The sequence below is a fragment of the Rhinichthys klamathensis genome, unplaced genomic scaffold, assembly GCF_029890125.1.
Source record: "Rhinichthys klamathensis goyatoka isolate OS25496 unplaced genomic scaffold, OSU_Roscu_1.1 h1tg000035l_1, whole genome shotgun sequence".
NCBI classification, from domain to species: domain Eukaryota; kingdom Metazoa; phylum Chordata; class Actinopteri; order Cypriniformes; family Leuciscidae; genus Rhinichthys; species Rhinichthys klamathensis.
In genome coordinates, this window is record NW_026606583.1 from 3,033,774 (window position 1) to 3,049,453 (window position 15,680).

A 15,680-nucleotide genomic window follows, 5' to 3' on the forward strand; every position below is an offset into this window, starting at 1 on the left:
CAGGAAGTTGCTGCAGATTGGGGCAGATATTTCAATGTGTACAGTTTCTCAGGGATCTACTTCAACATGGCCACCGTCGGCACAGGTGAAAGCGATCCTGCACAGGTGAGAGGACATCACTTCTGACCTCTTCTCTCCACTCTCTCACTTTCTGTCACTAAAAGAGAGATTTTAATACAGATGTGAGGACTTCTGCTACTTTAGACTGCGTGACAGCTGTGAAAGTCACGCTCTAGAGTGTTATCTACAGTGTTCGTTTTTGATATTTTTGTTTGGTTAAAGTCTTTATAAATACATTTCTAAGCATGCAGTTTTGGCTGAGCTGAATAAATGTGAAGTGTATCTTTAAAAAGGTGAGCGCGTTTGTCTATTTCGCGGGAATTCTCTGACGAGCAGAGCTTCTCTTGACCGTTTCGCTTTTGAACACGTTTGATCTGAATTGATGTTTTTGTCATGCTTGCTTTATATGACAGTTACGAATGTTTTTACCACATCAACACATATTGACCAACATGTGTGTGAGCTTATAATCATATAATAATCATTATTTCTATTTTTACATTTTCTGTAGAACCGAATGCTCCTTTCATTCGAAACTCACTAACAGCGAGTCCAGTATTGGCTAAGAAGTGGTTTCCAGTTGTTTTCCTAGGTTGTTACTAAGGTGTATTAAGTGGTTGGTAGAGGGTTGCTGGGCAGTTGCTAAGGTATTCAGAGTGTTGCATTTTGGTTGCTTGCTAAGGTGTTTTACTACCTATTGCATTTTTGTCAAAAAGCCCTCAAATCTCTATTATGTTCTTATCATTAATTATAATGTTATTACTAACAATAAGGTTAACTACTACTAATAAATGAGCCAAAACTTTCACTTTCATCAATAATTTCATTAATGCATCAATTCATCTTGATTAATAAGTCATAAGCAAACTAATTATGCACATTCAAATATGAAGAGTTTCATGAAATTTCCATTTGAATATAATTATGTAATGCTTAACTATCATTAGCCTACTTATACAAATATCTGTTCATTGTATTAATGAAAGTTATTAACCCTCTGATGGTCTTCAAAAAAAAGTCACACTCGTGGTCTTCGGGGTCTATTGGACCCCAGACAACAACATTTAATTTTGTAACCGAACAATATATATTTTTTTAACAAATATAATTTTACTCTGTTTATTAATGTTTTTACTCAACATTTGTGCAGTTTTTGGAGAATTTGTGATTTTTTTAAAATTTCTATAAATAAATAAATAAATATTTAATTAAATAGGATTTTTACAAAAAAACAGCATTTTATGTTAAATAAACTTTACAAAAGACCCAGATTTCTAACTTTCATTCCTGGGGATACCATGTATAATTTTACAAGGTTTAATGTAAGATTTTTGCCAATTTTTTGGAAAATACAGGTTAAAATTTGTAATAAATCACTTTAACCACTAGATGGCTATAGAGCTCCATTATATGCTATTTGCTATTTGAATTACTGAAAGATATAGTTTCTAAAGTTGGATTCATATCTAAATATTATAAAATCACAATTATAACAAAAATAATCTAATTTTTGTCAAAATTTAGCATTTTTTGTTCTGAAAAAACACTATGCATGGTAAACCGCATGACTTCTGCAGACAGGGTTGGAGCAGGTTTGGCACTTCACTGTTGTTGTTGTTGTTGTGTGTGTGTGTGTACATTTTATTTTTATTTTTATGTGTACAGTGTCACCAATTTATTTTTGTGGTGGTTCTTCATTTTGTATGATTTTATTTGACAAATTATAAGACTTTTTATAGCCTTACAAATGTATTCCTGTGTGTGTGTGTTTGTGTGTCTGTGTGCGTGTGTGTGTGTGTGTGTGTATGTGTGTGTGCGCACATTTTCAATGCGTCTAAGTGTTACCAATTTATTTTTCTGGTGGTTCTGCATTTTAGATTATTTTATTTTACAAATGATAAGAGAACAGTTTTTATAGTCTGTATGTATTCCTGTATAAATGTATTCATCTTTATGTGTGTGATTGTGTGTGTGTGTGCGCCTGTGGTGAGCATGATAATTTTGGATTCTGGATGTTTTTTGCATTGTTGGAAGTGTGCCACTTTATTTCTGTCATTTCTGTCTATGTGTTCTACGTTGTTTCTGATTTTGATGATGTTATTTTGTCTATTTTGATTGCGGGGTCCAATAGACCCCGAAGACCACGAGTGTGACTATTTTTGTCACGCCAACATAAAAACAGATATCATTAAATTTTTTTTTTTTTTTGTAGATCTAGAAAGTGTTGAGAGCCGTAGACAGTTTCAAACCATTTGGACAAAGAGAACATTTTTTTTAATTTGAGCGAAAGTCATTTGGGGTCCAATAGACCCCGAAGACCATCAGAGGGTTAATAAAAGGTAACCAAGTGAAAAGTCTCGTAATTGGCATGAGAATAATGGACACTGCATTCAGTTATTAAAGGATTTGCTCACCAAGGCTGAATTTATTTGATTAAAAATACAATAAAAACAGTAATATTCTGAAATATTATTACAATGTGAAATAAATGTTTTCTATTTGAATACATTTTAAAATGTAATTTATTCCTGTGATGGCGAAGCTGAATTTGCAGCATCATTACTCCAGTCTTCAGTCACATGATCCTTCAGAAATCATTCTAATATGCTGATTTGCTGCTCAATAAACATTTCTTATTATGTAAATGTTAAAAACACCTGTGCTGCTTTTTTTCATGATTCTTTGAAATAGAAATCTTTTGTAACATTATACATGCTTAATGTCGCTATCAGTTTAATGCTGCCTTGTTGAATAAAAGCATTCATTTATTTAAAAATAGTTTTAATCAATAGTGTCGAGATGGGGTGAAGAAATGCATAACTGAAGCTTTTATTTGTGTTTGTTTGCTAGATCACTTAACTTGATAGTGTTTAAAGTGGATGCTTGCGCATACAACTTGTCTGATATGTGGGAAAGACATGTTCTGTAGCGGCAGTACAAAGTTAATGGTTTATTATTACAGTGTTGACAAATTATGAGGTGGAACAAGGAAATGCAGGTTATTCAGATGTCCGGAGCGGATTGGGTAGAGAAATCCTGCCCCTGAAACTAGAGAGAGGCTGAACGACATACATTTACTGTTTCCATCCCATTTATGGAGATTGTCAGTGTGTAAACTTAAACGACAGAGTGTGTCTGTTCCTCGGTCAGGAGTCTGTCTGTCATTCCTGACAAATGCCTGTTTGCCTCTATGGGGCTTCTGGGCTTTATATGATTCATTTGTGTGCATTTGCATTTGGCACTTGTCCACTTTTCGTTGCTGCCACAACAACAGTGATACATTTATTATGCTATCTGAATGCAGCACATTCAAGTTGTCTATTCTCCAGGCTTCTTCTGGAGACAAACAAATGAGCCAGTGATGCGTTGATGATGCAAACGTTACAAGTGCTGGCTCGTGACTCACTGGCGCTGTTGGTTTGTTTGACTGACTCAGCTGGCGATGATACAGAGATTGTGAATGAAACCCTCTTTTAGCGGCGACCCCGAGCGATGGGGCATAAAAGGAAAGGCCACCCCTGACCCCTACATGTCATGATCTGTCTTAGGTCCGGATGGCTTCAGCTGCCCAGCTGACCGACCTTTGCATCATGAAGTTCAGCCCAGAAAACAGCGCGCATGCAGAAGTGTTCTCTTGCGTCTTGCACTTAAAAAATGCTAGCAAGAAGAATCTATTTTCTATTCCTAACCCTACTAGCCTGTATAAAATTTTTTCATTCATGCTATTGCATGTGAATAAATATGTTAGTGTAAACTGTAGGGCTGTGTAAAATATATTTGTCATTTTTTAATATTGACGATTATAGTCTGGAAACAGCGAGACATCGTCGATATACGATAATATCGTCATATCGCCCAGCCCTAGTGCCTGGCTAAATGCGCTCTTCGTTGTGCTTCTGATGGTGTTTTTACCAGCTGAGAACTTGTGAAGGGCTTATAAAATGTGCAAAGGAGTCAAAACAGCGGCAGGAATCCCTCTGTTGCACACAATTGAGGATCTGTTTCTGATGCCTGTACCGCCACTATGAAGAAAAAAAAACAAAAAACAGGTATGCTTGAGCATTTTGTCCTTATTAGAGTCGCATCTTGTGACATCACGTTCTGTTTTCAGTTTGTGTTACATTCATATTTCAGTTGAACTGCACCAGAGTTAGTTTGAAAGTTGTTTGGTGCGCACCAGGGTTCAGATGGCAGCGTTCACACTTATTCAAATGAACCGCACTAACAGAGCAACCGCACCAGGTCGCACAAGTGTGAACACACCCTTTCCCCTGGTTCCACAGACAAGGCTTAAGCCTTTAGTCCCAGACTAAGCCCCTTTAGTCCCAGACTAAACTGCAAGTTGCAGTTGCACTGACATTTCTTAAAATATGTTTTTTTCTAAGGCACACTTATAAAAGCAACTTAAATGACCTAATTGAACTAAGACCTAATCCTGGCTTAATCTATGCCCTGTTTTTGAAGCCTTATTATACATGCAGTGTGCTAGAAGCTATATAGTTTTTTTCTTTGTTGCAAAATTAGTCTGCCAAGAGTATCAAACAAACAGGCTCTTGGCACAAGATACTGAGAGTGCATTTGAGATGGTATATTAAATCACAAAACATGGCAATGTTTTGAAAGCCATTTGTTTGACAAAAATGACTGTTTGCATGTTGTAAATGGAGACAGAATAGATGATTTTCATAGCATTGGAAAGTGAGCATCTGTGGCATGTGAGCAGCCTCAGGCTGAAACTAAATGTGCGTATGTCCACAAGTCTAAACGTACACAATTAGAAGAGTCCAGAATGCTCAGAGAATTCTTCCTGAGCATTGTTTCACAGCAGAGGTTCACCTTTGGACCCTAGTAATATATTGTGTCTGCTAACATCTTGGTAACTTGGGTCACTGTTATAGTATCCATAAAAGTTTATGGAGCCGAGTTAAGGGCTTTTTAATGCAGCCAGAAAGAACTTTAGTGGAATATACTGAAACAGACATGGACAGAAAGACAAAACTTACTTTATTTTGATGTAAATTAGGCTCATAATAGATTTTGACTTAAAGTGATGAACAGAACTTTATTAAAGAGATGTTTTTGTAAATCTTCTATTGATAACGGGAGCTGTAATTCATCAAACGATGATAAAATGAAGGAGAAGAGTGTTGCTTGCTATACAATTACTGTCAGCACAGGATGCCTTTGCTCCGTTTCCTGATTTGTTTAGTTTCTGTGGAGAATGTGGCAGATGCAGACACAACTCTCATTAATTGTCTCCTGAGTGTTTTTCATAAAATTCACTGCATTAAGGCTAAGCCAACTTTTAAATAGCATATAACTCGGTAGCCTATTTCATATGTTTAATGTAATAAAACCCATTCATTAATTTATTCAAGAATACATTAATCGGGAGATACTGTACTCTTTCAGAAGATGTGTCGTAACGCCCCCTAGCGTATAACAGTGAAAACACGAAAAGCCGTAAAAACTCGTCAGTCATCGCCTTTTCTCACAAACAACGAGATAACTCATCAATGGCGGGGAAAGAGTTAAGAGCATATGCACGGATCCAATATATTGTTACACCACATGCGTTTTCTCTCAACTATTTACGTTCCAAAACTGACTATATTTACCTGAATACTCTGCAAGACGGACATTTTGACATCATTTTGTATGTATTTGACCGTTTAAACACAACGAGGCACTTAAAGATGCTCAAACAGCAACATTAAAGAAAGTTGAAAATGTAAAAAAAGCATAATAGGTCCTCTTTAAAGGAACACTCCGACTTTTTGGGACTTTAGCCTATTCGCCTTATCCCCCAGAGTTAGATAAGTCCATACATACCTTTTTCATCTCCGTGCGTGCTATAAGTCTGTTTGACGCACCCACCGCTAGCCTAGCTTAGCACAAAGACTGGATGTAAATGGTTGCAGCTAGCATACTAATCCAAATAAGTGACAAAATAACGGAAACATTTTCCTATTTACATGTTGTGATTTGTATAGTCACAGAGTGTACAAAAAACAAAGTCACATGAGACAGACATATTTTAACCGTATAAATACTGGGAACTATATTCTCTGAAGGCGAAGCACTGCTACTTGGGCGGAGTGATAACCGCAGCACCTGAGACGAGCCGTGGTGAGGAGCAGAGAGCGCGTCTCAGGTGCTGCGGTTATCACTCCGCCCAAGTAGCAGTGCTTCGCCTTCAGAGAATATAGTTCCCAGTATTTATACGGTTAAAATATGTCTGTGTCTCATGTGACTTTGTTTTTTGTACACTCTGTGACTATACAAATCACAACATGTAAATAAGAAAATGTTTGCGTTATTTTGTCACTTATTTGGATTAGTATGCTAGCTGCAACCATTTACATCCAGTCTTTGTGCTAAGATTAAGATGTGTACACTCACATATTCAAGGTGTGCAGAAAATGTGTTTTTACTTTTTACTTGACGGTTACACCACACGAGTCATAAAGTTGAAAAATGTTCAAAAAAAAGTTGAAAAATTTCATATCAAAGTTTTTCAAAGCAACTGTAATCTTGTTGAAGCTGTACAGTTCACAGCACTGGTCACAGAGATCTTCATGTGGTATTTTCAGCAAGAGAAGTAATCACTCAGTAATTGCTTTCAGCAATTAGAAGTATTTTTGTGTTTGTTTATAAGAAGCATTATGCCGTGTACATGGAATGTTGTCCCGATGATGTGTTAGTGCAGTAACGATAAGCCACACAAGCTGCCTGCGACTCATCCTAATTTAAATATTCAGGGAAAATAACAGTTTCATGAAAGGATATGTGGATTCCAAAGTCTCTTATGAATCCGCTGCTGTATTTTCTCAGTCAGTGTGTCCTGCAGTTGGTCCAGTTTAGTGGTCCATTTAGTATGTTACAAACAAATTACCTAACAACTAAGAAACGTCCCTCGGGGGAATGTATGATATAAGGGAGTAAACTATGTCTGGAGGACCACAGTGCCGTGACACTTTTAGACTTTTGCTATGCAACCATTTGAGGGGCTAAAAAAATGTCTTTTGTGCACATCAATGAGGAAATGGACCAAGAGCAGAGGCTATAAATTTTAGAAGAGAAAGAGCCGCCATTCTGAATGATGTTTAGATCTGCACTTCTTTAGGCGCTGATGTGCCACATTCGGTTTCTTTCTGAGTTGTGGTTGTTATTTATGTGAGCGAAGAACTGTGAGTTAAGCTGTATGTCTCTTATACTGTTTCCTGTTTAGTTGTCTTTGTTTTTTTCTTCCTGCTCTCACGGTCCTGTTAGTTTCTACAGCCAGTGTGAAACAAACAGCTGTGATTGTGTATTTTGAAAATACTCAAGAAATACATGAAGATGGAAAAGGTATATCAATCATTTGGAAAATAGTCTTCACATACTGTGGCGGATGTGTTCTAGTGTTTTTGCTCCGAGTCCAGTCGGGCCACTCAAATTTCAATTCCGTTTGATGCCACAGAAATGACTCACTTCACCTTTAAGGTATGCGTCGCAAACATAATGATTAAACTTGTGAAAAATTCAGTGAGTTTGAAGTGACTTACGGAAATTTACCAGCCATAAATATTTTTCTAATTTTTTTTATTTTTAATATTGTGGGAATATGTCTGTTAAGCACAAGAAGACGCGAATCAGAGCTCATTTCAGTATTTGCATGCAGTATGAGACTCTGGCCGCGCGCTTCGGAGTTCCCACACAGTTCCCAGTCCCTGTCCCAAGTGAATATGTAAATTATCAAGGCTTAAACTTTCGTGACGATGCAGCATTGCCCCGTCAATGTCCCGAGCGTCGTTCACGTTTGTTTACATTAATGTTCTCTTAACATTTCATTATTACTCGCCAAAGCTGATTTTTACTCGCATTTGGCGCTTGGCGAGTGTTAATTTTAGGCCCTGTATGGAAGTCTCTCACACAAATAGTCTTTGTTCTTTAGTTTTGTGTTTTCTGCTCACATTTTTTTTATCCCTATGGTGCTTTAGTTGCCATGGAGAAATCAGGCTGTTGTGTTGCTTACCCTAGGGACTGTCTTCCATAGTGTGCCCCAGGCATTCAAGCAAGAGCATTTAAATGTTGTGGAGGCCTACTGATGTTTGAGCTCATAGCATCTGCAAACATAACAGATAGACTTTACTGATTATACGTGCCATTTATTGTGCAATTTGTTTTTTTACACTCATAGTGGCTAAATGTGTCAAATTTACACCATATTCTTTAGGACTGCTATTTGGTTTAATTAACCATTAATAGACTCAAGGTTATGCTAAATATAGGATAGTAAGTAGAGTATAGACATAGAGTATAGATAAAGGTTGTTGTCGGGCAGATCATTGACCATTGATCATCATAGAGTCATGTCACGTCAGGTGTAATGCACACGGTGGCTATACTGTAGTTATTTTGGAACAATTGAATTTTCACGCATTTTTTAAGCTGATGTTGTTTTCTAGGCCAGAGGCTCCTAACCTCACCTTTGTCTGCTGAACCACTGACACCTAAATTATTGACTTGAAGAACCCCCTGAGACTTTAAAGGTCCCGTTCTTCGTGTTTTTCTGAAGCTTTGATTGTGTTTACAGTGTGCAATATAACATGTGTTCAAGTTTCACGTGTAAAAAAACACTATTTTTCACACAATTTACTTATCTGTATACCGCTGTTTTCACTGTCCAAAAAACATCCCGATGACTTCCTTGTTCTATGAAGTCCCTCCTTCTGATTGTGCCAGCGGCTCCTGTGTTGTGATTCGACAGCAGCTTATCGCATGTTGTCCGGAAAGGTCACGCCTCTTACCATAAATTGGAGATGCATGCGCAGCTGAAGCATAGACAGTATAAGAAGTGGACAGAGCCATCTCTTTGGAACTCAGTTGAGACAGTTGAAGCCCATTTTTAGCGATTTTTGAGCACTTCCGTTCCTGACGCGCAGACTCAAACCGACTCAAACTAAGCTTGATGACGTGAGCAACCTGTCTGACAGAGTTTTAATCTTCTAGTAGATGTGCGTGAAAATTGCCAACGTTAATCTTGCAGAGACGGGGAACTTGAGCAAAGAGTTCTTTGGCGTGAGTGAGCAGGAGTAAGTATTCCGTTGCTTTTATGGACTCATTATCTATGGGCTTCTCCCTTGACGGGAGGTCCCCCCGATTGCCTGCGAGCTTCTCCTCCAGTCTGTACGGTAATTTCTGTACAGCGCGACAGAGAGTCGAGTGGTTATGACGCAATCGTTAGCCTATTTTTACAAAATCTGTTTCTACGGGGCCATAATGTAACATAGAAGGTAATGGAGCCCTTTATACATTGTCGTGTTTCTTTAGAAATAAATAATGGACAAATGGAGTCTTTAAACGCCTCAGATGTAAAGTTATTCGCTGTCAAAGTGACGCCAAAATGAATGGGAGTCAATGGAAATGCTAACGCAAGTGAAGTTCTGCTACAACATGGCGGCACCCGGCCGGCTTCAACTTCCGGTCGATGGATTACCCCCTTGAGCTGAAGTGCTTCTTCTCCGTGGGAGCGCAACAAGACCACGCCCCCCTTTTTTTGTGTATTCCCGTGGGCGGAGATTAGTCAAAAAACTGTTCTAGTTACGTCATTAAAAAGGAAGTAGAGGGATGTAGTCCAAACCGGCCGTTCGCTGTATGCTTTGAAAGGGGACTTCTGTTAAATAAAATATCTCGCTAGGCATTGAACTTTGAGCTTTATAATTTTACAGTAATAAAATAATAATATTGATCCAGAATGCTGCAGCCAGAGTAGTCTTCAATGACCCGAAGAGAGCACACGTCACTCCTCTCCTCACACAATTGCACTGGTTGCCAGTTGCCGCTCGCATTAAATTCAAGGCACTGACGTTTGCCTACAGAACAACCACTGGCACTGCTCCCTCTTACCTAAACTCATTACTTCAGACTTATGTGCCATCCAGAAACCTGCGCTCTGCTAGCGAATGTCGTCTTGTGGTACCATCTCAAAGAGGCACAAAATCTCTTTCTCGGACCTTTACCATGGCTGTTCCCTGTTGGTGGAATGATCTGCCTAACTCAACCAGAGCTTCTGAGTCAGTAGCCACTTTCAAGAAACTGCTGAAGACATATCTTTTTCGGCAGCACTTGATTCAGTAGAATTAACACTCTCTTCTCTTCTATTCTATAAAAAAAAAAAAAACTGCACTAAAATTAAACTGAGAGGGGTTATAGCACTTACGTTTTGTTGTCCTACTGTTAGTTTAACTGCTTCTATTGTTCTCATTTGTAAGTCGCTTTGGATAAAAGCGTCTGCTAAATGAATAAATGTAAATGTAAATGTACAGGTATTATTTATGCTCTAACAGCAACATTACACACTAACTAAAGTTTGAAAAATGGAATCGTGAAGAACGGGACCTTTAAAGTCAGTGTGAAATCAGAATATTGTCTTCATATTTGTCTTCAACCACTTCCCTTTAACCACCTGGCTCTATTCTGTCATATAGGCCCACTTTTTTTCTTAAATAGTAAATATTTATACATTTTGTATATTTATACAATATATATTATATTATTTATAATCTATCCCACAAAGATGGCAATATCCGAAAACCGAAATCCTTGTCCTTGTGGGGAAAGTTTTTTACATTTACATTTACATTTACATTTATCTGACGCTTTTATCCAAAGCGACTTACAATTGCTATATATGTCAGAGGTCGCACGCCTCTGGAGCAACTAGGGGTGAAGTGTCTTGCTCAGGGACACATTGGTGTCTCACAGTGGATTCGAACCCGGGTCTCTCACACCAAAGGCATGTGTCTAATCCACTGCGCCATCACCACCCCATGGTGGTGTCCCACATTTTTAGTCCCCATGAGGAAATATAAATCATACTATATCATGTTTATGAAAATGTGAAAATGCAGAAAGTTTTCTGTGAGGGTTGTGTTTAGGGTTAAGGTTAGGGGGATACTCAATGTCTCTCTCTCTCTCTCTCTCTCTCTCTCTCTCTCTCTCTCTCTCTCTCTCTCTCTCTCTCTCTCTCTCTCTCTCTCTCTCTCTCTCTCTCTCTCTCTCTCTGTGTGTATAATCCAATAGAAAGCTTTAATTATTAATTAAATATAAAATAAATGAAAAATAAATAATGTAAAAAATTATAATTTATGAAAATTATATATTCTTTAAATTTGCCATTTGCATTTTTGTTACACAAATCTGTTGTTGCATAATGAACATGCTGTCATTCGATATGCAGTAAACTGACGCTGTAACAAATGTCTGATAAGGTTATTATAAGTTGCATAATTTTTTTCAAACAAAAGCCTTAGGGAAATTAGAAGAATTCTTGACATTTCTTGACTTGCCATTCCCTTGTGAATTTGTACCTGTTTCTAATTTGTCTTTCAACATGCATAAAGAAAGTGCTTTCGTGACATCTGATACCTGATATAATCTCACTTTAGGATGGCTTAAACATTTGGCTAATTACCAACTGATTGCCACACATAGCAAACACACAAGTTTATTTGGGGTTATTCTCATTGATGTTTTCTATGTAACCGACATAAGTAAGAACACCTCTTATGGAATGTGTTTCTGTCATAACTCGCTCTATAGGTAATAATAATGGTTGCATCATTGCTCAAGGCAGCCACAGATTGGGACAACACACTCAAAGTGCTGTTGAAGTCTCCTGTGAGTTTCTCACACTTGTTTTGGATGAGAAACTAAGAGGAGCAAAGTATAATTGGTAGCTTTAGATAAATGGTACAAATAGTTGTGATTTTTGCAGATTATTCAATATTCACAAGATACACAGTAGGATAATACACCTACGTTTACGTAACATTGATGCTACGTAACATAGACGAGAACCGACAAAGACTAACTGAACAGAAGGAGACTAAATACAGATACTAATGAACAATGACGAGGTGAACACAGGTGACACAGATGATGAAGACGAAGAACGGGTAATTGAGGGAGTGAGTTCAGGTGTGGAGACACGAGGGATTCTGGGAAGTGTAGTGAAGACGAAGACAGGATGGTGGAGACGATGACTGTGACAGTTGGCTCATTGAGTACTGAGGTTTAGTGCTGCTACAGTAACTCCAGAACTCATTTTAAAGCGGATGTGTGTATGTGGCCTTATTGTGTCCAGGATCAACAGTTTTTCAGGTGCATGCTTCCCATTACTGTTGTGAATGGGTTTGTGTGCTGGAATCCTGTTTGTCCTGAAAGCAAACTCTTTTATCTCACCCTTTTGTTTGGTATTTATATATATATATATATATATATAAAAGGAGGGACTTGACCTGGAAGTATCACTCAACTGTGTAAGTCTTTAACACGCTCACAATCACACACACTGTTAAACGTTTCTTCGCTCCCAAGACATGCAGGGCAATACGATCAGGTATCCAAGGCTGTGATCTAATCTTCTTTGAGCTGAAGAGAGTCCCGTCACACGGCTCAGTCTTTAGCACTTATTTACACCAATAAGCGTTCCTGTCTCAGGAACAATCCGGCTGGGCCAGGAGGTCTGGGATGAGAGCAGATCTGACAGCCAGTGTGTCTGTGACATGATGGGTTCAGTTGTGCCTGGAGTCTCATAAAGAACAGGATCAGGGCTCGTGCTTGTGGAGTGGAAGACAGTTTGGCACGTCCGCATAGATCATCGTTGAAGCATGCATGTTTTCACATTCTGATTTTGGTGACTTATGTAATTCATAGGGTGAAAGCAACACACAGCAGTAGTAGCATCATCAGTATTATAAAATGTACTACTACTACTACTACTACTACTACTAATTGTTTACAATAGCAAGAATGCATTTTTTAAAGTCATTGTTATGTTAATGAAACATTCTCAGTAAGCGATTTATGAGAAACACTGTTGAAAATTTAAATCAACGCCTAAACAAACAATTTTGTGGATATTTTCTAGATGTCTGTTCTGTGTGTGTGCGATGCAATTTTTTTGTGTGTTTTTTTGTACATAGTCCTGGCTTTGTAAATAGGAGAAAAACAAAGTGGATCGGATCAATCCACCAAGCACCACAACACTCTTGTTGCCAATCAGCATATCCGTTATGATGGGGGAGAAGAGAGAGTGAGCAAGCAGGACATTTGTAGAAAGTCTAATTGGTTGCTTTGTTGCTTTGTTTCTACTGGTACATTAGGAACATTGTTTTTTTGTTTTTTGCTGTTTCGCAGAGCTGTTATTGTTATTATTGTCTGATGCGCCAGTCGTTGCATGTGTTGCATGTTATTTTGTTACTTTGGTGCAGGAGCAGTGAAGCAAAAAATTTGGGTGACAATTTCAAATATCAACAGCATTTCTCAGAAATCGCTTACTGTACCTTTAATACTAGATATATTGTTTTCTATTTAGCTATCAATGTATTGAAACAGTATTTTAACTGTTATTGTTATAATATTATAATCTATTTATGTTTGTCACCTAAATATATTATAACATGAACTGAATTGATAGTTATTCCAAAAAATGTTTTTCATTGTTTTGTGCTGAAATACCGCTATTGTGTTGCTACTATCAAATTTGCCTCACAAGGTTTGTTCTCTTTAGAAGGCCCTGTGTACCTGCCAAGAACATAGAGAGGTTATTCTGTTGATTGACATATTCATGGCAATAGAGAGCTGATGACATCGTTTTGTAATTGAATTTCCCACGTAAGTCGTGCACTGTGCAGTGCAGTTAGCCAGTACTAATAAGCCAAATGTCAGCTTTGATAAGTGCGTTATATAAATACATCAGCAACACGAGCACTTACGCAACCCCTCAGATAAACAGATCAAAAACACTTTCATTCAGTTGAGTACCGTTTGTTTTCATAAGTCTACAAATTATGCTTCTATTGTGTGGGGGTTTTGGATCTAAATGTAATATTTGCGTTATCATTCTTCCAGAAAGTCTGAATCCCTAGTGTTGACTTTGATCACTGGGAATGCTGGGAAGGGCAGGTTCATGCAGGCAGAATGAGGAGGAGTTTTACTGGCAGATGTGTGTTAATGACACAGCAGCGTCCTGCCGTCCACATCGAGCTCATTCCTGCTTTCACTGGAATTCATAACAAATATATCAAGTACAAATACAACCAGTGTGTTGATGCATTTTTACTTTTTTGATTATTAGCATGTTGGTATGTCCATGCATCAAGAAACGTCTAACGTCACACCTTATTATTACCAAATTATTTAAAAGATTTGTAAAGGTTGGATAAATAGCGTATTGTTATAGCCTAAAAACTGTGATTTCCACCAGTAAGTGAAATGCATTTTTTAAATATTTAATTATTATATTTTAACTTTTAAATTATTTAACTGATTACGTTTTTGGCCTAGATCAGATTTTAATGTTCATAATATACATTTTTTGGATACATGATGTATAATTAATATTCAGTAAAAGTTTGCATGTCATTATTTTAATTTTAGGGTAAACTAAATCGCTTTAAAGTCGCCTAATGACGGTAAATGATTATGCTTTGTTTCCGCTAGACAGTTATGTGTGACAGTCGCATGGTTAGCCTAGAAAGAAACTTGCCAAAAATGGCCAGACGCTTTGAAGTGTCGAAAAGTGTGTGCAATATAACTTTCCAATTGTCGTGTCTAATCTGCTTTCCCATAAATCTTCATGCTTCAGTGTGAGACGGCCAGGCCTCCGAGGTGTGGCCATAATAAGCAGATTAGATTTGATAGTGAAAGCCAAAGGCATGAAGCGTCTGTGGTTGATGTGACCTCAGAGGACAGAGGTGCGTCATGGAGTTGAGCCTACATGTACAGTCATATGAGTTCATGGCTAGAAGGCACATTACTAACCAGACACTCCTCCAGTGAGGTCAGGTGATTGTTTGCTTTGCTTTTAATAATCTGTTTGATCCTTCTCCAAATTAAAAAAGCCCTGTGGAGTATGTGTGGCCTTACTATATCTCAGACAGGATTACTGTATCGTGTGTGTGAGAGTGTGGTTCTGTTAAACTCTACGTTATGTAATCCATGTCCTTGTGGGGAAATTTTTTTTTGATCCCTGTGAGGTAAATGGCTTATAAATCATACTAAGTGATGTTTTCTGTGATGATATGTTTGGGGGTAGGATTATGGTTAGGGAATATTAAATATAGTTTTTACAGTATAGAAATTATTATGTCTATGGAAAATCCCCATAAAACATAAAAACCCAATGTGTGTGTTTTTTATGGATAACAGATGCCCCCACCCTTCATAGGCAGTGTACACAGTGACATCACTCACCACAGTGACATCATCAACAACATCTTTATGTTTAATTACTTGCTGTCACCGCTGATGTCAGAGCTTACTGTACATCATGAGGTCACATGTTAAGTAATGCCTGAACCGAGGACCTCAGTATCACAACATCATTGTTGAAACTCAAACATGGTGTCACATTTCTTCTTTCAGAATAGTCTATTGTACTGTGAAAGAGTGCTGGTCGACAATAAAGCCATTATTTTCTTCCACAATTATTTACACTACCGGTCAAAAGCTGTCCAATGCTGTATTCATTTGATCAAAGATACCGTAAAAACGTTTTTATTGTGAAATATTATTACAGTTTAAAACACCAGTTTTCTATTTTAATATATTTTAAAATAAAATGTATTCCT

General features: G+C 37.7%; 1 protein-coding gene across 1 annotated transcript in view; it reads left to right on the forward strand.

Annotated features, from left to right (window-relative positions):
* ank3b (ankyrin 3b) overlaps window positions 1-15,680 on the forward strand; it is a 187,860-nt gene continuing 172,180 nt past the window's right edge. Inside the window, exon 1 of the mRNA XM_056245887.1 lies at window positions 1-105. Coding sequence (XP_056101862.1) covers window positions 67-105 — 39 coding nt within the window. The 5' untranslated portion in view covers window positions 1-66. The remainder of the gene's footprint in view (window positions 106-15,680) is intronic.